This window comes from Syngnathus acus, chromosome 4 (genome assembly GCF_901709675.1).
Source record: "Syngnathus acus chromosome 4, fSynAcu1.2, whole genome shotgun sequence".
Classification (NCBI taxonomy): domain Eukaryota; kingdom Metazoa; phylum Chordata; class Actinopteri; order Syngnathiformes; family Syngnathidae; genus Syngnathus; species Syngnathus acus.
In genome coordinates, this window is record NC_051090.1 from 6,055,692 (window position 1) to 6,080,798 (window position 25,107).

The 25,107-nt window shown below is 42.8% G+C and overlaps 2 protein-coding genes and 1 long non-coding RNA gene across 3 annotated transcripts in view; 1 reads left to right on the forward strand and 2 right to left on the reverse strand.

The window, feature by feature from the left end:
* Positions 1 to 709: 709 nt before the first annotated feature.
* Positions 710 to 5,036, reverse strand: dmrta2 (DMRT-like family A2). The gene is made up of 2 exons (XM_037250715.1): positions 3,294 to 5,036; positions 710 to 2,294 (listed from the first exon to the last, which is right to left on the reverse strand). Exons 1-2 carry the CDS (start codon positions 3,751 to 3,753, stop codon positions 1,372 to 1,374), a joined length of 1,383 nt encoding a protein of 460 aa, XP_037106610.1. The 5' UTR covers positions 3,754 to 5,036; the 3' UTR covers positions 710 to 1,371.
* On the forward strand, positions 4,213 to 5,510 carry LOC119122373. The gene is made up of 2 exons (XR_005097844.1): positions 4,213 to 4,301; positions 5,030 to 5,510. It is a non-coding gene; the product is annotated as an uncharacterized LOC119122373 (long non-coding RNA).
* A 5,855-nt stretch (positions 5,511 to 11,365) lies between these two features.
* Positions 11,366 to 25,107, reverse strand: part of faf1 (Fas (TNFRSF6) associated factor 1) — a 36,270-nt gene continuing 22,528 nt past the window's right edge. Inside the window, exons 13-19 of the mRNA XM_037250687.1 lie at positions 24,617 to 24,771; positions 22,106 to 22,242; positions 21,932 to 22,020; positions 19,490 to 19,570; positions 19,090 to 19,167; positions 16,802 to 17,014; positions 11,366 to 12,151 (exon numbers count right to left, since the gene is read on the reverse strand). Coding sequence (XP_037106582.1) covers positions 12,068 to 12,151; positions 16,802 to 17,014; positions 19,090 to 19,167; positions 19,490 to 19,570; positions 21,932 to 22,020; positions 22,106 to 22,242; positions 24,617 to 24,771 — 837 coding nt within the window. The 3' untranslated portion in view covers positions 11,366 to 12,067. The remainder of the gene's footprint in view (positions 12,152 to 16,801; positions 17,015 to 19,089; positions 19,168 to 19,489; positions 19,571 to 21,931; positions 22,021 to 22,105; positions 22,243 to 24,616; positions 24,772 to 25,107) is intronic.

Below are 25,107 nucleotides of genomic sequence, written 5' to 3' on the forward strand. Positions count from 1 at the left end.
TTTTAAAGATCCAGTTCACTTAAAAGAACTGGAATGCACCTCACTAGTATATGGGCTCTCTCTAGCCTAGCGGGTATGCAAAGAATCTACGTGTCGTCTCTTCGACTGTATAGTCCAGCAGACTTTTAAAAGAATTAAACGGTGCTGGCACCAAGTAGCCAGCAGGAGGTGCCAAAGTTCTTTGCAAAACTTTGACTTCATTTTCTAAGAAAGCTTTGTTATACATGGTCTTTTAAATAAAAAAGGCCTTACTAGTATATACATGGTCTGTTACTTTACGCGGTAATTTATTTTTTTTTAACTAAAAAAAGTCCTTACTATACATGGTCATTTTTTAGTAAAGAGAAAGCCTTACTTTACGTGGTCATTTTTTACCCAAAAAAAAAGCCTTATTATACATGGTCTTTTTTTTTTTTTTACAAAAAAACCACACCTACGGGCAATCAGGAGTGCTCAATCTGATGTTTGGGGATGTGGAAGGAAATCAGAGTACTCGTGGAACCCCCACTTAGGCACAGGGAGAACATGCAAACTCCATACGGGGAGGGCTGGAGGCGGAATCAAACTCATATCCCTTGAACTGTGAGGCGGACGTGCTAACCCAGGTTTATTTCAATTTTCGTGTGTTCATTTTAAAACGAAAATCAATTATCTGTTTCCTAACGAAGTATTCAAAAGAGACACGGGCATCACAACGGTGATGGTAGGATTTTTTTTTTTAAAATAACATTTATTCTTCCCAGCATATTCATACAACGTGACAGCACGTTTCAAGAGCAACAGACTTGATTTTGCACTTTAATGTCACTAAAAGATTAAATGAAAGTCAAAGTAGCGCCGCGTGCCCTCACACTAGATGCAATACAGGCAGTTGAAAAGAAAGTAGATACAAAAACAAAAGTGAAACAATAATTACATAGAAGACAAAATGTCCTTTCATGTAGTTTTTCTTTACATCAATTAGTTTAACTTTTACAACAGGAACATCTTAAAAAGGGTTAATATGCGCCAGTTAGAATAACTTAATGAGTCTCTGAAAACTGCAGTTTAATTTGGAAAATTTAATTGATTTCTCAATTGCTGTTTAAAACCTTATTTAAACATGATTTGCAGTTTTTCTTTTTTAATATCCTGCAGAATTGTCATGGAATTTAGAGAATTTAAGATAAAGTCAAATGAGTCTCTTGACTACAAGCCAGATTTATTTACAGTCGCCCACAGCCAAAAACACAACACATTTTTTTTTGCCAACATTCAAACACTTGTGGCCACAAATACAATGGAACCTGTGTTTACTGTGCGTGTGTGTGTGTGTGTGTGTGTGTGTGTGTGTGTGTGTGTGTGTGTGTGTGTGTGTGTGTATGTGTGCGGTCACTGTTTGTCCGGCGTGTTGTTGACCAGAGGCCCGTACAGGCCTCCGGCGTAGCCCTGCTCCTTGTGCAACATCGTCCTGTCCCGGATGAGGTCGCTGAAGGCATAGTCCATCGGGGGTCTGAAGCCCAGGGTGGGCATGAGGCCCGTGGTAGAGTAGGGCGTCATGAAGGCCAGGCCGCGGCTATGCGCTGAGTAGGCCAGCCGCAACGGGTTGAGTCCCAGGTGGGTTCCTAGCGAGTAAGCGCTCGGCTCAGCTCCGAAGTGGGGGGCATTGGGCTGCAGGGGCGAGAAGGCCGAGCGGTTGCTGAGCGTCATGGCACCGGGCAGCATGGGTCGAATTGGGGCTGGAGCCGAGGAAGACGAGGACGAGGAGGTGGAAGGAGGTGGCTGCGAGCTTTGCAGCAGCCTCTCCGCGCTCCAAGTCTCCTCGGAGCCGGACTTGTGCTGGCTGCCCTGAGTCGGGTTATTGAGGATCTGCTCGATGGCCTGCACCACGTCCTTGCCACAGCCCTGCAGGACAAGCTCTAGCACGCTGCGCTTGTGGCTGGGGAACACCCGGGTAAGGATGTTGAGGGCGTGCATTTGCCTGGAGCCCGCGGAGGACGGCGACGGGGACGGCGAAGGCTCCCGCTCGTCCTTGTCAGTCTCGGAACCGGAGTCCGAGCACAGGGAGCTGACGGACCTGCAGGGAGTCTCGCCGCCGTCTTTCGAAGGCTTGGTCACCGGCGAGTGGATGAACGACTCGCTGTCTCCGTTCTCGGAGCCGTAAGCTCCGCCTCCTCCGTGGCGAGCGTCTGGAGATGAAAGGCCCGGGGCGTCGCTCTCTGCGGGCGTCTGCGTGCCGCCAGCCTGCTGTGGCGTGGAAGGGCCAGATGCTTGGCCCTTTGGGAACAAGTCGAACTTCTGCACGCTCGAGTCAGCTGAAAAAAATTGGGGAAAATGTCGGTGCTGGCCATTTTTCAAATTTCTAATGAAACTAAATTTTAAAGGGCTCCATAAAGTGTTTCCAGTGATAATAATTTTATTGTATTCGTTCACTCTGTCTGAGAGGTAGGTTGTTGTGCTTTAATTGGAGGTGTACTGCATGTGAGACAGATGTGTTTATGGGGACAAAATATTAAAACGATTGTTTATTTACTGTGCTTGTGGCTTGCTTGCATCACAATGAGATAATATTTCCTCATAAGGTCACCAAAATATTAGAAACAGCTCTCAGTGTGACCACAACATACTGTTAAATTAACACTTTTCAATATTGATAATTCAGATATGTGACAAATGTAATCTCTGTAAAGGCAGATTTTTTTTGTTAACGAGACTCAATTTAAGATTAAAAATTAATCTTAAAAATAATTATTTTGGGAAGAAGCAAAAATATTTACGTATTTTACATTGCAAAAATATACTTTCTCACCGACTTAATCTTCTAAGATTTTTTATTTAAAGCAAATTTTGTTTAACAAACTTGAAAGAATCCATCTTATCTCATTTTTCATTTTCGTTGCAAAAAAAATAACGCTATAAAATTTCCTTTGCTTCGCTTCAGGAAAGGAAAACGAGAATGCACATCCGCGCAGTAATTTGGTTGAAATACAAGAAAATCTGTCAGAGGCTCATGATAAACATACAGAATGTAATTAAATTATATATTATATTACAGTTAACCCTAAAAACGAATTATGTTGGGTTCCTTTTAACTCGTCAGTTTTAAGAGAATATATTGATACATTACGGATTGCACTCTTGGATGCTATCCTATAAGGAAAGTTTCGTCATCCTCCTTTTTGGACTGGAAGCACATGTATTTTTCACTAGAGGATATTCATAATATCGATAACGGGGGTGGGGGTGGGGGGCGCACACTCACACACAATGCAAAAGTGCACGAAGCAATGAGGCATGATGGCAGGAAGCCTCACCGGAGTTGCTGTTGTCGCTGCCCACCGTGGCAAAGACCTCGTAGCCCGGCCTGGGCGGGATGATGCCGTTGGCAGCTGCAAGGGCGAGTCCCTCGGCGGTGCCGTAGAGCAGCTGCAGCTCCCGGGCTTCGTTCTCCTCCTGCGCTTGCTGCCTGCGCAGCGCCACCTGGGCCGCCATGACTCGCTGCCTCTCGGCGATCAACGTGCACTTGGCGCACATGCAGTCCTTCCAGCGGCAGTAGCGCTTGTGACCTTTCAGGGCCGACACCACGCCGTGGTTGCGGCACCGCGCGCACTTGGGCGTGCGCGGGTACTTGTCGGCGGCGCGCAACAGGAGCGGCGGCCCGCGCAGGAGGCTGCTCGCCATGGACACCGGGATGGAAGCCACCGCGGCCACTTGAGCGGCGGAGACCGAGGCCGACGAGGAGACGGCGGGCTGCATCTCCGCTCTGAGATCCATTGCTGGCTGAACGAATGAACGCGAGCGATTCCGCGGAGCGCTTCTACCGCACCGACCGAGTGATAATCGTTGAAATCGCCCCCCGAAAAAGAGGAGCTCCGGGACCAGCGCGTGCGTGTACGTGCGTGTGAGACACTAACTTCCTCCAGAGAGCGTCAGTGGCTACAGAGCGCTCTCTCCCTTCACTATTGTTGCGCTCACGTTTTCATTAGAGCAATTTGACAACAATGTGGCGCCTGTCATTGGCCAAAAGGGGAGGCGGCGTTCTGATTGGCTGCCTTCCTTTTTCAACTGTGTCCACCTGAGTTCTTCTTCTTCCTCTTTTTATTTTTTTTTATCCGCCCCCCCCTTCCCAAACTCCAAGATATCAAGTGTTAAGAATGTGAAGGGAGTTCCCACAAAGCTCAAGTTGGATGCAGCCTGTTTCCAAAAAAGACATCAAATCTTATATCACTCGAGTCACTTTTAGTGATAGTACTTATCACAAGTGTGGGTTGCTATTTATAGTTCTCCTAATTAATGATGACGCTTCCGTCATCCGTCAGGTGGTAAGTAGCATCTTTTTTTTTTTTTGTTAGTTAATCAACTAATACGTTATTAAATTGTGTCATCAATTCGAAATTATTTTGTGCGATAGACGATTGAAAATTCGTATGGATTTTTGGGACCGTACGGGCGTTACATAATTAATTTAGAAAAAAGGCAAAATATTCGGAAAGTTATTGCAATTTGTTAGAGTTCTGTTTTTTTCCGAATCAATTCTGCATGTCTTTTTTGTATTGGGTGTTTTTACATGATCCTATACTATTTGTGTTATTATTCTTTGGTGCATTCTTATTTATAGTAATTTAAACAGTACTGACTATATTCCGCTTTTGTTCCGGCGAAATGTCACTCAATTTGATACTATTATCGTAATGTAAGTAGATGAATAAAAAATGCGTCTATATATATGAGACTATAAATAAGTTAATATTCATAATTTTTACAATAATCCATATATATATTCATATATATATGTGTGTGTGTGTGTGTGTGTGTTTCATTCATGCAGTTAACATGCTTAATTTTTCAGGGGGGGAAAAATGGCATGACTGATTTATAATAATGATTATGATTTTTCTCAGTATTATTATTGGTATTGCTGTTGTATAAATACCCTCATTAATAACCGTACATTTTAAGTGTTTCTTGGAGTCAGACAGGTATACAGTAAAATAGAATTAAAAAAAATATTAACACAAACACCTGCTCACTCTCTCACGCATTGACGCAGCTATATGAAGAAGCGTGTGTTGATGACTACAAGTGAACAACACCGAGGAGGTGCAGATGAAGAAGAAAACGGCCTCCCTCCCTCCCTCCCTCCTTCCATCCATCTATCCATCCATCCTCCTCTTTGTTTACCCCGTGAATCACTGTAAGCAAATGCCATCTGTTTCCTCATCTGCACCTTAATTACCCAGCCAACAGGCTAATGGAGACGATATTAAAACGACATCTTTTTGACATTCAAAGTAATTATGTGCCCGGACCGCTGCTGCATGACGGGAAGGAGACGACTTGATGCCTTTGAAAATAAAAACAACCTGCATGTACTATTTTCCCCGTATAGACTTCATGGTGCTGTTACAATTTTACGAGTGGAACGCAGGTCACATTATTAGGAACGCCTGCGCATTTCATTAATAGGGGCCAATATTTGACAGCATTTTAGCGGTATAGGCAACTATTTTGTTCCTGTTATAAAATATGTCTAAAACAATTGCCAAATAACTTGTGCTCGCATTCACTTTACACACACTGGTCATATCATTAGGTACAGCAGCAGAAATTAGAGCCACGCAGCAAAAAATATAAACGCTAATGCGGGTTTGTCATTTTTATAAGCCACAACCACTGTCCAATCAATGTATGATTTTTTTTTTTTTGTTCAAAGTGGCTACTTTATAGAGGTTTTCTCACCTCAAACAGTAACATTTTAAAAGTCCGATCTTGAGTTTAGAACAAGTGAACATGGTCGCGTTGTCCATGCTACACCTGCTCTGACACTTCAAGACTTCAACCACTTTCCAATTATGCAACCCATAATTTATGTATCGTTTTGATTCATTTTTGCACATACACCTTCATAGAAAAAATAAACTTTAAAGTTCAAACATATGCATCGAGAAGAGGAAAAATTGTTCATTAATTAGCATGTGTTTAACTGCGCCTCCTGAAGAGGAAATTAACTACGATCAACTTGTTGTGCAGCTTCCAAAATTTTGTGATATCAGAACGATACTTAGACCGGTAAGGAATATAATTCTAACACTGTAAAGGCATGCGCATGCAGCGGACCCCCGTACATTCACGGATACGCATTCGCGGACTACAAAATAAAAAAAAAAGGATGTGCGATCATAATTTCTGCAAATTGAAAATATGAGAAACAACACTTTTGGTGGAATTTTTTTCCTTAATGTTAAATAAATAAACAAATAAATACATAAAAGGAAAAAGTGTTGGTAAACACCGCAATAGATGGTGCAGGTTCGGCGGAACTCATCAGGCAGCGGTTCAAGACGTACAAGCTTTTGATGAGTAAAAAAATGCATTATGATAGGGATTACGCCGTTCATTCTTCCAGCAGGCCAATTAAAAATGCCCCCCGCGCATTAAAAGTGACCGAGCACCACCAATGGTCTTTGAAGCGCTTCATTAGACCCATGCAGCCACCAAAGCGCGCCCGGGCTTTCATTTCATTGAGTGAGGTTCCAGATGAGTAGTTTTTAACACCTTTTTAAGGGGACAACAAAAGGCCCATGCTTGACCCGACATATGTAGCAGCATGTTTCCGCTGCCCCGCACCCCCGATGAGCGGCCGCGGTCTGTCCCGCTGACGCCAGCCCAGCTTGCCTGCACCCCGACCGGGCTGGCTTCCCCCTGCCACGCCGTGGCTGCCGACCGACCGGCAGCCGCACGTTAAAGTAGCACTTGCAGAGAAAAGAAGCTTACTTTTGTGTTGTTACTTGAGGTGGTTAAAGTATTAGGTGCGCTTTGTACTTAACGTCTTTGTTTAAATCACAAAGTAACGAGCCTATATTCGACGAGGAATAAAAGAAAAAGGTTCCAGGAAAAAAAAAACCAACAATGACGAAGTAGCCGTACTTTGTTAGCCATTAAAAAAAACAGCTTAATGAGAAAACTGTGGTTAATTTTCAAACTCTGAAATTCAATTCAATCTTCAATTAAATGTTGGGATATTTAAACATATAATCAAAATATTGAAGAAAGTAATATATGGCACAATAACAATGGAAAAAAGATACAGTGTGCGGATAAATTGATAGCAAGGTAATTTTAGCCAATAAGAAGGAAATAGTTTCGCGCGGGGGAAAAAAGGGCAACAAATACAAGAAAATGCATAATTGGAAGAATTTATGGTAGAGTTAATTCGTGCCCATGCATGGGATATGAATATTTTAAATATTTTGAAAGCTCTACGAATTGCTTGTCGCGCACGCACGCACGCACACAAACACACAATGGCGTTTTTGTAGCTTGGAGCTAGGTTGGCAGGGATTATCTTTGTTTAATGAATGGGCTACAAGTATTCATCAACACGGCCAGATTATTGGACTCTGCAGCTCTGCCTTCAGTGAGGGCGCATAACTGCAGTGTATGTGTGTGTGTGTGTGTAACCAATTAAAAGGCGCGCGCACGAAGACACGCGCGCGCACGCTCTCTCTGCAGCTTCTGTGTCCCTCCACATCTGCTTCCCTTTCTGCGGCAGAGCTGTGAATAGACGCTCATTGAGATCACAGATGGAGGATGGCTTTCTTTTTGCGGGAAATTTGAGAAACACTATTGTCCCCAATCCAAACTCTATGTGTTGTCGCACAATGGCGCCGCCTTTGAGTGGGCCCGCTTCAATTGGCCTTGTTTTTGAAACTTCAAGTGTTCTGCACAAAGATTTGGCCCTCCTAAATGTCCACTGCTGCCTCCCACTGCATGCACGGTGTGTGTGTGCTAAATTAATATGAAGCTATAAATTACTCCCCTCCACGCCACTGCACACATTCACAACCCCAAGCGGCCCGTTTATTGCTTTATCAGACTTCTCCGTAAGAGGAACAGTGCAAATTGATGGGCGTATTTTTATTAGGAGAGGAATTTATTACACAAATGGTGCTTTAATAAGCACTTGAGGTGAAAGTTGTAAGGGGGGGCTGTAGGAATTAGCTTTTAAATGTAGAAGTAAAACAATACTTTTTTGGTATGGAGGGATTACAATTAAAAAAAGATACAAGTGTTTTTTGTTTAAAGATGTAATAAAATTAGCACTCAATGGTAATTATATTATTATACAGTTAACTGGCACGGTCTAAATGAGGACATGTTCTTAAAAATGGCCAAAATATGTTTAATTCTTGTTTTGCGTGTTCATTTTTTAATTCTTTTTTTTTTTAGAAACTATACCAACAAGGTGGGCGTTTGTAAGAATTAAATGGGTCTTCTCTGCACATATTTAGGAACCATATATTGTGGAATTTATTTTGAGAATGGGGGGGGGGGGGCGTGTTTTTATTTTTAGATCATTCCAACCTCAAGCCACAAGCATAAACGTTTATTATTTAGAATCTCTCTGGAGGAACAAAAACAAAATATTAAAAGTCAAATAACTGTATAACAGTTTCTAAAAAACGAACATTGTTTAATAGTCTCTAGTAATTTATTGTTATTTTAAAATATATCATTTTGAAAAATATTTCTAACCTTAAAATAAACAACAGAAAATATTTGCGATTTGGAGTGGGGATCAATGACATGGTAAAGCAGGAATCCAAAGATTATGAGTTGTTCTAACAATGCCTCATCAAAATGGGACATTACTATGAATGTTGTATGGAAATGATCATTTAAAAAGTAAATACTTGTAAGATTTATTGTAATGCTTTGTAATAATTGACCATGGCAATTATTTAACAAGGTTAAAAACAGATATTTGTATGATTTTAACTTTGTTAAATAATGACACTGATGACTGTTAAATAATGACACTGATGACTGTGAGAACTAACTAAATCAGTGTCTTTACATAAGCATAATCAAAAATGAAATATCCCGAGTAAACTTCTTTTAAGTTCTGAACAAACTAATTTAATTTCACTCTAAAAAACAAAAATCAACAACTACTTTTATCAATTATGCAACTATAGACTAAGACAAGTGGGCTTGACTGTAAAACCGAAAAATTTGTTTTTTGATTCCGCAATCTAAAAAAATTAATGTTAAGGCTCAAGTTAAATTCTAAACTTGGAAAAGTTGAGTTATTGTAATCAGATTGGTTACAGGTCAACTATAGTAGTGTGTGTGTGTGTGTGTGTGTGTGCGTGCGTTTGTGTGTGTGTGCATTGTGTCATTAACAAACAGACACAGACAAGAGAGGGCTGACCCTCCTTTTGTGCCCCCTCCCCAACAGTTTAAGCCTCACAGATTCAGTTGCTTTGGCCTGGGCCCGCCATCTCTGAGAAAGTAAACTGAGGGGCTGACCCTCCAGGTTTAGGCCAGTCTGGGACCCAAAGCGGCGATGCTGTGATTCTGACATCCCCACGCTTCCCACTTCAAAAGGAGGGAGGGGACGTCGCCTGTGTCAGGAATGTTGTTCCCTCGCCAGCCAGCTACATTCTTGACCCCGGCGGGGGCTGCTTAAACATGAGCGCCGCTTTTCCTCCTTTGTGGAGCCCGCGCAGCATCCCGATGTGGCCTTAAGCTCATTAGAGGCCGCGGATCCTCTCGCTGTAAATGTGCAAAGAGGAACCAACCCACTGATGAAGACATCCAACTCAGATTTGACGCTCGTGTCAAAGAGCGGCTCTTGCCACTCGACCACTGGCACGGACCTGTAACTTACAACGCGCAATTTGATTAGCAGCAAAACTCCGGCTGAAAAACATTGGACTCGAGATTGAAAGGAAAAAAAAAAACTATTTTGTTTTGATCAGTTGGCACCTGAAGTGACAATTGAACAGGGTGTGTAGACTTTTTATAACCATTGTATTTCTTATTTAGGGATCACCTGTAAAGATTGCAATACAAAATACAGATTTCTCCGAAAAACTCGATGACCTTGTGAACCGCAAAGGGCTAACGGCAACGATTGACGGGGAATATCATTATGTTTCCGAGGCGTTTCCGAGTCTGTCAACAGAGGAACATGCCCGAGCACATTGAACGCATCACGCTGCGTGTTAGCAACTGTAATCTTACACTTGACAGGAGATGCACTATGCACGCGCCGTCCCCCCAAGGAAGACTGACAGACAGACAGACAGCACATGCACCTGTCTGATGGTTGCGTAAACAAACTACACCTTCGCCCTGAGCACGGCATGTCCAACACACACACACGCATTCGACAAGCGTTTTCAATAATAAAATATCCATTTGCCCCAAAACTGGAATTGCTCTGGAGCGGGGGAAAATAAAAGACAATTCTCACTGGACTTTCAATGTCAAAATTGAAAGGCAATTTTGAAAAATTGTATATATAAAAAAAAAAAAAAAAAAGCTGAGACCAATTACCAAAATATGGGATATACGGGTCTTTCTTTAAAATTATTGGTCATGGGGGAAATTTTATGTATCAAAAGTACTAGTGGTACCCATACTTGGTATTGTTGACTACTCGAGATTTAAGAACTTGTACTAGTATCAGTCTGCTACAAATAATACCTTTGGAGAAAAATTAAAAAAGCACACCGAGCACTACAAAGAAAATAAGTAAAAATACGCAACACAAAATGCAATTATCTTCTCACGCGAACATGCTGCAAAGTGTTATTCATATCTATCGAATGCATCATTCGCCAGTATCGTATCGCCCCTTCGTCACGCATGCTTACTCAGAGGTTATGAATCAATCAAGCGTCACACGCGTGCTGATAAGCAGACAGAAAGTCAGGATTTGCCCCGCGGCTCTTCCTCCAGCCTCGCCCTGCCTTCAGCCGAACATCTTGTTTGGCCCGAGCAAAGGATGTGAGCACGTTAACGCCACTCATTCCTCGCGTGAGAAAGCAGACAAGCGCGGATACGAAGCTGACAAAATGCGCACGTGGCAGCGAGGGAAAAAAACAGCCGTGACTGGAAGGATTGACCTTCTAAACATTCGAAGACACAACAGGATATGGATGACAGCGCTCAGTGAGATTTATCCGATAATTGTCTATTTCACCCGCTAGGATTAAGTGGAAGCCGCTAGAAATCATGTTTGAGACGCAACTAATTCTAAACAGCTTCCAGAATAATAACTGGTAGCTAAAATCATCGGGATTAATCGACAGTATTTTTGTATTTTATTATAATAATATCTCCCTGTTTTTGAGAGATTATGGCTACTTTGGATTACATTGAAAGGTCGTTAGAAGTAAAAGAAATGATTCAGAAACTTGTCCATGAAGTAATATCAGCATTTTCTTGCCAGCATGATATTTTATAAAATGTATAAACTAGCATGTGTGTTGATCCGATACCTGCCTTATTTCAAAGTAGGTCAAAATATAAAATAAGGTTAATCCTGATTGTGACAAAACCCTAAATTTCCAGATTCCTGCAGGAGACAAAATGCTCAAATTCATATTTTATATCATGTATAGCAAATTAAAACTAATACAGCAAATATGCAAGAGGGAAACAATTGTGTTGGTTTATGGAGGAGTGGGTGTTAAAAGCAAATTGGGGGTGTGTGATGGGTGGATTCTGGGAAATATAGGCGAACATCTCTTCTCGCTGGCTTTTATTGAATCTTTCAAACGCAAAACCACGTGGTAACAAATGAAAAGCAGCCTTGGTTGTATTGAATGTGGGGAATGAGGCGCTCGGTGGGGGTAAACAGTGTGTTTCCTGTGACAAAGGTCTGTCTAGTCGGGATCGCCATGCCGTCACTGTGTTGTGTGTGTGTTTGAGTCAAGTGATGACACACACACACACACACACACATGATGTGATGTGTGTGTGTGTGCGACTTGCGGAGGAAGAGCAAAAGACAGATTTTCTTTTTTCTGTTTAAGGGGGGCGGGGGGTAGTTTTTGGAGACGTTGTGTGCTTGTGATATTGTCTTTGCTCCTCTGTGCAACACTTGTACACCAGGCATTGATGTACTACGACCAGGCTGAGGGCAGAGAAGTTTACTTGCACTTGAGTGTCACTGCATGTGCATGCCAGTGTGTGTGTGTGTGTGTGTGTGTGTGTGTATGTATGTGTGTGTGAGTACTGTGGAGACCCAGATGGTTTTGGGTCCATGCTCTTGGCCAGTTCAGTCAGTCACTTTCTACTCTTTGGCCTCCAGGAAGAGAGTCTCCTGTGGAAACAACTTGGCCTCCAGTAGAGTTGATCTCGGATCCAATTGGGTGATCTGTGGCGAGACGGAAAGATTGACACCGTTACCATATGTAAAAAGTCCAAAAGCGCTTTTTCACACTATTGGCTCGGCTCGACCAGTGGACAATTCACAGTAAAGTCATCAGGATGCTTGCTGAAGAGAAACATGTTTTCAGTTCTGTGGTTCTGGGCCGAGTAATAATACAGCGCCACCCACCACGGAGCTGATTGAGTTAGCCGACATGAAGGGCGTCTGACCTAAAACAGTCCGACTCTCCCTGACACCCCGTGGGCCTCTTCGCTTATGTGAGCTAATCACTGGAGGGCTTGTGTTACATCGGGCCAATCTAACACCTGGGCTGAATGGCAGGGAGGTGCTGTGACAATGAGATGTGTCCAGGGCTTATCTGATGACTGCTGCGCCGGCCCCTCCGATTAGGAACCTTATTCTAACCGCATAGTGGGATAATTAGGCGATTCCATGTACCTGCTCTGGTGGGTCGGAGGGTAAGCCTAGCGCAGAAAAGGCTGAACTTACAACAAAAAGAGTGACAGGTCAGACACAGACTATTGTAGGCAATGAAACGTGAAATTTGACCATGAACGGGTCACACCTTTGTCCGTCATCGCCCTCCGTATAGAATATAAGACGATCAGTGTAGTAGTAACCTTGAGGTTAGGTGATTTAAATCCGTCGGAACATAATGCCTTGCACAAAAAATTCACTTTGAAAAGCTATCACTTGAAATTTAATTATAATTTCGATTTTGCCTTCCCATGATGATAAAAACATTCTAATCCAAGAAACGCAAATTACACACATTGTATATTTAAATACGTTCGTACTAATTAATATTTACTGCTGAGGAGCTGAAATTCAGAGAATTTGGACAATTTAATAGTTGTTCCACCTATGTTAAGAAGAACATGTTCGTCTTATACACACACACACATGAGCAAGTGGCAGAGGGTAAGAAAAATGAAGTCAAGTAAATGAGGTGAAAGTGATGAGGCCATATCGACATCAGGCAAACCTTTGCGTTCCCAAGGGTGTTTGGAAATGTCACACCAACGTGCACAGCGGGCCCTTTAACACATCGTCTTTTGATCTCTCTGCCTTCATTTCAACGTGCTATTTAGACACTTGACTTCTCAGCGGGGGTGACAGGAATGCTGGTGCGAGCAGAGATGGGTTGCCATATCACCTCCAGCCCCTCACCTCGTCAACTACCTCAGAGCACTGCGGGGAGCGAATAGCATAACGTGTGTGTGTGTGTGGGGGGGGGATCTTACAGCCTCCCCGACGGCAGGCTGAAGCACCAACTGGGCTGTTACGTTCCTTTTTCCCTCTCGCCTCGGGAGCGGGGCGTCACAAATGGCTGGCATGCTAATAAGAGCGGCAGGCTGTTGTGACAACACAGCATCAGGTAGGAGTAAATGAGGCTTTGGGGTGGGGCAAAGTGCGTGTGCGCGTACATCTGTCCTTGAACTTCAGATAACTCTATGTGTGTGTGTGTGTGTTCGCAGGAAAATCTGGGTGAGAGTTTTGCGCCAGGGAGCGATGACGATGAGAAGCGCAGCATCTGACTCTGAAAAGGAAAAGTAGGGAAACAAGATGCCACACTGACACAGGAGACGGGCGCCATCGGTGATTGTTTACATTGTTATCCAATTAACAGACCATAAGCATGGAGGCATCTGTCAACAAACAAAGCTGTTGTTTTGCCGCCGCTCCGCCTAAGCCGTATTCTCTCCTCCTGTGCCGTCGCAGCCTCGCATGAATACGACAGACAAGCTCGGACTTGCCGTTTGTTTTTCAACCTCGCGTCAATAAAGTTTTCAATATCTCCGACTGAATCCAGGACTGTCTGCATCAAGTGAAATATGAGACACTTCTAATCAGACAAACTATTTTTGCAGGGGCTGAAATATCTGAAAAAACAGCAAATAATTACATCAGTAGCTAAAATTTTGCAACCTCTGACATTGACAATTTTTTAACATTTACAACAGCATTACTATTTTTGATACAAGTCTTGTATCGAATGTCATTTTTTGCAATCAATGAAAACACTATAATTATAAAATTGCCCCCCCCCCCCAATTTGTCATTACACAGATTTCTATCACTGTTAGAAGTCAAATTTAATGTGAATCCTAAATACTTAATAATTGCTTTGATTGTAATGTAAAACATTGAGGTGGCATTCAGCAATGCTCAGCATGACAGGGGGAAAAAAAAAAAGGCAAAATAAACATGGGCCCACAAAATGTCCGATCCCAACATAATTAAACGTGCAGCTGAAATAACGCATTTCTAAGAGGCCATTACAGGCCCACAGACGTTAATTAAAACCAAATAGCTTGTCCGTTTTTGAAACCAGTGTTGTGTAGTGTTTATTTGGCCAATTACAAAAGCAGTGGGAGATCATTATCGGCTGCCAGGAGCATTGACGGCACGCCGCGCCGGGGCGGGAACACAGAACAACAGGCGAGTATAGAGAACTTCAAAAGGAAGAGGCGAGCATCGCACTGACTGAACTGCAAAAAAAAACGGAAAAAATTCAATGTTTCGGTTATTAAATATCCACTGATTTAATAAGCAAAATATAATAAAAAGAAGGGAAGTGTGGGACCGTGTGTCACGGAGGGGGAAGACGAGAGAGAAGGAAAGCTGAGACAAAGGGGGGGGGAACGCTGCGGGGATTGAGAGGTGAGGAAGCGGTCGAGGGTAAAACGCAAAGACTGCAGCTTTGAACAAGAAATGATCAGCGCAGACATTTCTAGTTTTCAGCTGTCATAAAACTCCTATTTTATTATTTAGATAAAACGCAGGAGAGGAAGCCACTTTGAGTGAATTCAACTACTGTGAAAATAAATTGCTGTCAATGTTTAACTGAAATGTCCAGATAGGAAAAAAAAAAACATCCGTACAACAGATGTAAAATCTATTCCAGTATAGTACACGGCTTCTTTTGTGCCGGCTGTTTATTGTTTTAGACTCTCAGGTTTTGTCTAGGAATCATTCTGGAAGTCTGGGGAAGAGAGTACAGTATCAAGAGTGAGGAAAATAATACGTGTTTAGCTGTCTGATGGCTAGAGTAACCGTCTAAACATGTTCACTTTGTAATGAGGGAAGACGACCTCAGGCCTCTTCGCGGAGGCTCGCCGGGCGTACGAAAAAAAGCGGCAAAATTGTTGAATGGCGAGAAGTGAAACATTAAGTCCACCCCCGCTAACCACCACCCCCCCGCCTTCTTCAAACTTGCAGACAGTCGTAGAAAGGGTTAGTTTCCTGAGCACGGCTAAGCCGCGTACAAATGATGCCAGTGTAAGGCCTGCTGTAGTGCTGAGGAGATAAGCCACTGGGACCCGATCCTAACGAGGAGTCCAAAAAGTGGAGACGGATGGGCACTGATTGGCGCGGCTTTGGAGAGGCAGCTTAAGCAAGAAATTCTACACATTTAATTTGCCTGATGGACATTATATAAAGCATTTTACAGACCTCATGTAAAAAACAAACAAATCGTATCTGACTAATTAATTTTCATTTATTTTTTATATATTACCAAAATACACAGATTGAGAACACACTTGTCTACTGTCGTTGTTTATTTTGAGTGTGTTTCCTCTGTGGGGCAAGAGGAGCAGACCCAAACAAAATCATGCCACTCCACGAAGAGGAGGGAGAAGATGTCAACATTTGTGTGGCATTACAAAAGCAATAGTGCTCTATCCTCTGATCCTGGCAGAGCAACAGTGAGAGCGTCTGGACGGGATGGAGGCTTGCGACGCGCTCGCTCATTTAATTACAACTCAGAGCTGCAGGATTAGAACAGGGCCTGTGTTCACAGCCTCATACTGGCGCTTCCATTCATCTGCCTATCACTATTCACAATCATCATCTTTTCAATATCGACTCCATGTGTCTTCTTCAACCAGTTCCCCATCAGGCAGCTGAATGATTTTCTTTTCTAAAAAAAACGGTTTTGCTGGAATCGGCGATCTCGGTCTATATAACGCGTTTTACTTCGACGAAGAGAAAATTGTAAGTGGCAAAGTTTGCCTTTGCTTGAAAACGCCCATGCATGTGAAGTGTGTGATTGTGGCAAAAAACAAGTGCAAGCTGTGCGTTGTTAATGTGGCCGCTGACTTGTGGTGTTTGTGCCGTACTGGTCTCTAAAGACTGTTGGTGCACGCTGCCTGGGCAAGCCTACACACACACAGACACACAAACCTCAATGCCGCCACCCCATCCACTCTTGATTAATGGAAATCTCTGCTTTGTTTCCAGCAGCATGGCTAATTAAAGCAGCAGTTAAAACAGTGCTCATTAGCTCGTTACCATAGAGCGTGGCGACCAAGCCTTGTTAATGATTCGGTTGATGCTTGCCGTCAGCACAAGAACCACAACTACAACTATTGGTGCTGACAACTGTATCCAGTCATCGTGAACTGTAGTCACAATCGGCACACTAATTGATATGCACGAAAATGGCGGGATGGACAAATAAGCAGCTCGCTTTTACGCTCACTGAGAGGAATGTACAAAAGGCAGTGATGGAACACAATTAAAATTTAAAAAAGACAGTAACAATAGTATTAACAGAGGAGACCAAATTTGCAATTGTTACAGAATTTTACATACGCAAAACTAAGTAAGTATGCAAACTACGCAACTCACATTTCTCCGCGGGAAGGTGGTGAGGAGCTTGAACTCATCGAAGGGGTATCCCTTGGAGGCCACAAAGTCGAAGAGGACCTGGAGCTTACAGCTGCCCAGGAAGCGCCTTTCCAAAAACTCGCCACTGGGCGTGCGGATCCGCAGCTTGCTGACCTGCTCCGACTCCTCGCCAGGCTCCGGCGGTAAAGTCTGCTCCAGTGACAAACGTATGGCCTGGCAGAAAGCAAAATTTATGGTCAGCACGGTGCAGTTGGTAGCCGGGAGACGGCGGTACATTTGAAAGTTTGAGTTCCTTTGTTATAATAAAACATTGGACCAAAACAGTACAAATATGCTTTTGTGCCTCAACACACAGCAGATGCTAACTCTGTCAACTGTAACAGCTGCATGTAAACCTAAAATGTCATTTTGAAAATTCTGGGCACATTTTCCGAGAGTATATGGTAGCGTACAGGTGCATGTTGACTTAAGACAGGGGGGTCTTTACATACAGGTGTTGATGAAATGAGGCTGCTGCGCATGTGGTTTGTTTGATGTTTGTTTGCAGTATAGCAAATAGTCTTCCGATTCAAAAGTAATTCACGATATCAAGGCCGTGTCGACATACGTCATTTTAAACATGGACTTGAAATCAGATTTTATGATGTGACATTATGCTGTTCAACAGGTATAATAATTATAATAATTGCTTCGTGTCTGATGAACCCAAAGTTGTTTCTCATCAGTGAAAGGTGTCACAGCCAGATTAGGTGGAGACTACAGATCCTACTTTTACTATGTACAAAATGTGACTTTATTGGAACAAAAGGGAACTATCACGTCAGATTTTGCAGCAGCGGTGTGTTTGGGAGAAAGCGTTTCAGCTGCTCCCAAGAGCCTCCTCACTTAGTTGTGCCCCCCGCCCCCCCCTCGCTTGTTGTTCCTGTTTGGCCAGCCGGGGAGCATATGCTGTGACAACACGCCCCGGCTTTATTTACACACCATAATGCAATTATATTTCATAAGAGTGTACAACAGTAGCTCATTAGCAGCTTCTGGTGTTGGGTGGGCAGGGTAGCGCTCGGGCCGTCAGCAGCTCCCTCAGGTACACGAGATGATGCTGACTGAGTTAAAGGGGCCCCGGGGACAAGCTAACACACACACAAATAACAGACTGGGGGGGTGTGTATGAAGGTGGAGGTACAAAAGGAGACCGACCATCAAGCATAAACACGCACACAAGCGAGCGGTAGCGTCCCTGAAGAAACCACAGAACACGCGTCTGGTCTGGTGCCGAACTCGGGCTGCTATGTACAAATAACCTGAGGCGTCTATCTATTTATTCATCAGGCGAACCACAAAAAGCAAACATGTGACAAGTGGCGGCGGTGCAACTGACAGCCACACATATTAAGACCTCTTCAAAATTTATAAAATAATTTCTTGTTAAGATGATAGAAAGTACACTATCAAAAGAATTAATTCCAGGGTCCAATTTAATCAGGATTCACTTAATTAATAAAAATAAAAAAATCAAGTAAACACTGATGGCAACACCACAGACAATGGACGCAGTGAAGCCGAGACACGGAAATGTGATCTACTCCCGTAAGTTAGGCCGTGTCGTAAAAAACACACCAGTTCGCACACACACAGGTCTACAGTGATATAATCAAGGTGGCCAGCCGGAGACTCTTTTGTTCTTTTCTGTTTAACTTAAGTGACAAATCACCTGAGTGAGTCGGGTCACCCAATACAGCTCGATGCCCTGAGGCGCTATGTCGCTGAGCAAACAGCAATCAGCCGCCACGCCACTATATTACGACGCCGTGCATAACGGCATTGGTGGCGTCATGGCAGAACTGTTTTTTTCCCCCCATATGCGTGACAGTGTCTGCCTGTGTATGTGTGTCTAAGCCCCCACTTGGCATACAATAATTGTTTTCAAGGGAATATATGTGTTTGCGCACACGCCTGCGAGTCTTTTGTTCACTTTGGCTTCAATACGGGCTTGTGTGCTGTACCGATGCAAAGCGGCTAAACAGAACAACAACTGTGTGTAAAGTTGGGTGATATCTGCAGGGGAGAGGCCTCATGGTAATTAAACCACAATGTTCTTCTCAAAAGGTTGCATGCCTGACCACCTCTACTTACGGCCAGGCAACAAAACCGCAATTTAATTGAGTTATTGTTGAGAGCTGAGAAACAGACAAAAAAAAAAAAAAAGCAGCACGGCAAAACATCCTGCATCTGCGAGGAGAACATGTGACCAAAACTGATAATTGTGTTTAGAGTGTGATGAAAATAACCTCCTTCTCTTCCTCCTGCTCCTTTCTCATCTGTTCCAAGCGAACTTGCTCAGCTTCTTCTCGCTCTTGAGCTTCCCTCTGTAAAGGAAACAAATCATTGCATGGAAATCAAAAAGGGAGCCAAAATTGTAACCAAATCATTTACAGCAATTTAATCATTAAAATCCGTTTTCGGAGCATTGGGGTTGCTAAAGGGACTTTTTAAATATACATTTTGGATTTGAATTAAAAGCAGATTTGCCATACCAACATGAGTACATCCCCACAGAGTTGTTTGCTTGCAAATGAGATTTGTGAATCACGTTATTTTAGTCCCCCGATCCTGTTTATTTTTTCTCAAAGTGATTTTAGAGATATCAACTTTCCTAAGTTGTCGGATCTATTGTCATAATTTTAATACCTTCTTTCGGTCAGCCTCCAGAGACAGACGGTAGGCCTCGTCCTGTTCCCTCTTCACCATCTCTCTTGCTTCGCGCTCGTCCTACGTGAATGGCACACACAAAAACAGTTTGTGGGTGTGGAGCCCGAAAGAAGCAAGGCAAAAGAAAGCGCAGCATGTCAAGTGTGGTTAGCTACAAACACAAGGTATGAAAGAGTAGCAACAGAGGGCAATTCATTGTGACCAGACTGTCATTTATCAGACTCTGAAGCGCTTTTATGCTTCCTCATTGCCCTTTCTCTTCGGCTTCTCCCTCTTCCTGTTTGTACAGAGGGAAGGGGACAGGCGGCCTTTTCTCTGTGTACCTGCAGAGCGCTTTAAATATGAGAGGCTATTGTGTTAACGGCACACAGCCATTACTTTTCTCTTTTCGGAGGGGCCCCCGCTGTGTACCCGCCCGGCCGGATATGGCAAAGGAAGCTTATTGTGATGATGGAAGGGGGCCGCTGTGAAGTTAAGCAGCGGGCAAGCAAAAGGACTGTGTGTATTGTTGCTTTGCAAAAGATACATTTGTGCTCTGGGCTCACAGAACGGACAAACAGTGAAAGGAAACTGTAAAAGAGTGAGCATCAAAAGACGATAACACTGGATATGACTCATACAAGCTAGCGGCTAGCTTGCACATTCGAAAATGTATCTGCTCAATCAGCTCCGACTGTCGGAACGCTTTGAAAGTGAAATAATTGATGAAAATATTATGAAGACATTATGACAGTTATGCTTTACATAAGCCACCTTCAAAATAAAATGGCAACATACTGTTGCTTATGTTTTTTGCTCTTTCGCAGTATGTCAGCATAACTAATCCATCCTGACCTGACCCCAGCACCATCAAAACCCCTTTTTGGCATTGAACTAGAACAGAGACTGAGGATCCGAGAGCCCTCTCAGGTTCAACAATGGTGACCTCTTAGCTCAAAAATTGCTCTTCTGGATGAATGGACAAAAATTCAACACATATCTTATAGATGGTTTTCCCACAAGAGTGGAGGGGTGGACAATGAAAGACCCGTGACGCAGAACAATGGAGACCGCAAAACCTACAGTGAGTCGGCGGTTGATGAGTAGATAGATACGAAGATAAAAACACAGACAACCACTGGAATGACTTTGGAGACAGTCAGACCTACTTAAGACACAAAGTGGCTATTCCAGCTGCTGGATCGCTAGACACCGTCAACGTGGAATGTCTGACCAGAGTGGACGTCTGTGTTTGTGGTGTGTCGGGGCGCTAAAGCGTAGTGGAGAAGGAAAAAAAAAAAAAAAGCTGACACTGACCAATACTTGGAACAAGATAAAATGAGGATTAGAATTAGAACAATGTCAAGGCTGACTTCACCCATTCAGCCCTGGAGATGGCAATCGGTCCTGTCAGGAGGAGGATTGACTCAATTCCTATGGTTATTGGGCCTAATTGATAACCACAAAGCCGCATGAGGCTTTCAAACCATTCAAAATCCACGCTGTCTTCATGTGACATTTTACAAGCTATTTCCTTCAGGCAACCTGCACCTGGCCTTCTTATCTGCCTAAATACCTCCTCAGCACAACTTAACTGTACATATATGCCTGTTTCCTAATTGTCCGAAGGCGCTAACGCCAGCATTCTTTCCAAAACAGAACTCCTTAGTGCAGTGCAATAAAAAAATTAGAGACATGTAATTATTAATAAAAATAATTTGGCTGTATTTAAGTATTGAAGAAATGTTGGATAATATTGGAATATTAATATAATATTATTAGTCCCAATAAAGGGGTTAAGAAAATATTAATTGAGCTATTTGATCATATCTGGGAATTAAAGTGGGAATTATATTTTTTTTTTCCTTGTATGTGGAAATCGGCTGTTGACACTAGTATGAATAAAATATTATTCACACACATACAGTCTCACAAAAATTCAGTTGTCGGTCTTAAGTTACATTATTGATAGTTTTGAACTTTTCAAATACCAAAGAGAAGGCTTAAAAAAGAATACATGAATACAAGTCTATCCAAAAACATTTACACTAATTACTTGTCACTTTGTATTGATCAAATGAAGTGTGGGAACCCCAAAAAATGACGACAATGTTGCAATTAGGACTGCACGAAAAGTAGCTGTCAATCACTCCTGTGTGATTTGCATAACAAATGAGCATTGCTGCTCACTGAGTAATTGTTAAAACTCCTAATATAGAGTGACATCTGTCATTTAAAGATACAGTAGTCAAAATAGAGGCAAACTGGCAAGTGTGGGAAACCTGTCCCTAAATGTGACCTTAAACAGGAATGAGCTGAAACAATGTCGTTGTGTCATTTCAGGTAGGAATGCATTGCGCTCTGCTCAAGCGTGTTGCTATTTAAATTGCAGGCGTGACACAGGTACGCTTGTTGTTCGATGAATGCGTGCAAAGTCTTTACCTCGTCTTTTATGTCCTCTTGTTGCTGTGCTGTGAAGATCTCCATTGCTTCCATTAACCTCATCATTAGCTCATCCACTGTCGTATTACCTGCGAGAGAGATCATGTGCAGCCACAAATTGGACGTGTGATGAATCAGAAAAATACATTGTTGATAAATAGCTCAAATATTTACCGTGAATAACATTTAAAACTTCATTGGAGGTGCGTTTCCCCATGACTATAAGGAGTAAAGGGAACTGGTCTGTCTTGTATGTGCGTATAGTCTGTGTCACCACACTACCAAAATGTCTCGTGCACATGGTGAGTAGCCTGAAAGAGAAAAGAAAAATGATCAACAATCATTTGTTCTGATAATCAATATGTCAGGTAAATACATAAATAAAAGTGAATTGTATAAACAAGCACAGTCCCCCCCCCCCAAAAAAAGCTCAGTTCAACATTCTGACCCTCACATAATAAGAGAAATGCACACAAGTGGTGGCATTAAGGACTTTAAAACCAATTCTGCTTTTTCTTATTCCATCAGAGTGACACGCTACCTCAATTGGGTGAATTAGTATGCCTCGCCAGACGCCCGGAATTGATAGGGTAAGAGAGGATTTCTTATTCCATTACAAAGAGGGAAGTTTTTAAATTAACATTTCAAGCAGGGAAAAGGGTAGCGGGCTGCCCGAAGCCGGCCGAGCTCCCTCTAAATGTCATAATATTAATGAATTGCTATAGAGTGAATGCAAATATAGATTACTTTTTTTCCTCCTGCCTTTTAATAAGATCTACTTTAATAACCGGCTGGTAAAATAGAGGGAAGTAATGGAATGGAATGGAATGGAAGGAGAGACAATGGGTCAGATGAGGGTGATGAAGTTGAGGGATGCCACGTGGAAGGGGCTGCAGCTCTTACTTGCACGATTGTCAAATAGTGCCACAATGCAAGCTTACTAGTAAATATGGATTGGTGAAGAAAAACAAAACAGGGAAGAGTACAAAAGATTGACTCAAGGAAGCTTTTTTTTTTTGTTTTAAAGAGAAATAAGGGCTGGGGTATAATTGCTGAACTCTAAGTGACCTACATTTAGCGATGAAGTTGGGTCCTCTAAATCCCACTGATCATTTTGCCCTGACACTTATCCCCCGTATTGACCACGGCCCGGGTAGATCAAAACAATAGCGTGTGAAGAAACTCTAACCTGTAATGAAAGACCAATGAACAATGGCCACTAACTTGAAGGGTAACTTGAGCTAAAATCTCCCAAACACAAACAAGGCTGCTTTAAGTCAGCCAAGTCAAGATAGGGAAAAAATTCATGATGGGATTAACATCACTAAACTAATTGCTCTGTTGAGAAATATGATTGGCAGCCTCTCGCAGATGATCCCCACAACTAAAATAGTTAATGTTTCCCTGCAATGTCACCTTGCATTTCTTGCCGTCAACTTGATGACGGATAATTTGAGGAGACGCGTCATGTGCTTCGCTGAGCACTTGATGGCTCATACCAAGCAGGGAATATTTCTGACATGGAATTGGTGTGAGAACTGGATGCTCTGACAGAGAGTTTATTCCTCGTCTAGACAAGTTATGCTTTCGGGTAGAGGGATGTCAAGAGGGGAAGTGGAGCAAGAGGAAGATGGATTGTCTTTATGAAGCTCTCGCAACAATTATCCTGGCATCCGATGGGCGAAACTACACTCGTACAATCTTTCAGAAAATGGCGCAAGTGGCATTCCGGTATCGTCAGGTTTGTCACACGCGTAAAAACCGTGTGATCGACGCCAAACGCCAGTCACTCCGGATCAAGCCGGGAGCGTGAGAATGCCGAGAAGGCGTGTTTGTGAGCGTGCATTTGTGCAAGCATGCGTTAGCAGCGAAGCTGTGACTAGCTGTGTGCCATGAAAAGCTCCAGATGTTGCCTGCCTTTAATGTGTAATAAAAAGACTCAGCTGGGGCAAAAAGCAAAAGAGGCCAATGGGAGAGAAAGGAGAGTGGAATGAAGGAAGGAGGGCATTTCCTTAAAAGAAATAATGGAGGGATGAGGTCAGGGTGCGAGTCTTTCTTAAACGGTTCCTACCAGAGGGCAGGCTTAACTCGAGGGGGTTCTCGGGAGTGGGGAAAACACTTGGCTAGTGGGAGATTCAAAATGAAAATTAGGAAAGAGGGAAACATGAGGAATGGAGGGGGGGAATAATGCAGGTCCACCTGCTGCCGCCTTCTTAATTGGAAATAAGGGGAATTACTTATTCCAGGTTTAAACTGTCAGCGTAATAAAAATATTTGTTTAGCTATTTTTAAGTGGCATCTAGCCATTTTTAGCAGCAGAAACTCAGTATTTTTTTTCCTATAATCGATTTGAAAATATTTTTTTGTTTTTACATTTAATACACTTAAGACTTGCTGTCTTCTGAAATGACATCGCATTTGTGCTGAGGATCTGCTACAAACCAATCACGGTTCAGCTTGTGAATGTCACATGACCCAAATATAAATAAAAAAAAAATATATGTACATACCTATAAATAAAAGATATATATATAAATATAAAAATACAAGAACTATGATCTTCATGATACAAAGAAGACAAACAATTCCATATTTATTATCTAGCCACTCCTGATCATCACCCAGCGGCAGTGCCCTGACCAAGATGAGAAAACAATCCCGCCGCCACCGAGGTGATGTTGCTACCTGGCTTTGTTGGCTTCTTTAGTGACGTCCCAGGCCCATGTGATGAAGTTCTGGCTCAGGTAGGAGACGATGGAGTCGGCACACATCATTTGGGAACAGAAGACATTGCTGAGGACACTGTCGTCGTTGTGGAGGTAGATGGCCAGCATCTTTCTCTGCAAAGGAGACCATTTGTTAAAGATTCTTTCCCCGTTTGATTATTATGAATTGATCAGTGGTAAAATCTAACCAAAGATTGGCCAGCGGGTGAAGAGACTGCATGACTTGGAAAGGCCTAAGCAAGGCCACCACTGGCAAATAGTACACGCAATCAAGTGGAGAGTGGTGTAAATAAAAGCTCTCTCAGAGGCATCAAAGATATGGAGAAAACAAAACAGACAGATCGCTCTATTTACACCAAATGCCAACAGACTGCGCTCAGGTTAGTCGCGGCAGGGGCAGACAATATTGACGAAGCTCCAAATCCAAAGATATTGACACCGCGCTATAAG

Bases quoted from the DNA above. Each gene is read 5' to 3' on its own strand.
- dmrta2 (XM_037250715.1), bottom strand. From the start codon at position 3,753: ATGGATCTCAGAGCGGAGATGCAGCCCGCCGTCTCCTCGTCGGCCTCG. The intron at 2,295-3,293 runs GTGAGGCTTCCT...AATTTTTTTCAG, and splicing joins CAGCGACAACAGCAACTCCG to CTGACTCGAGCGTGCAGAAG.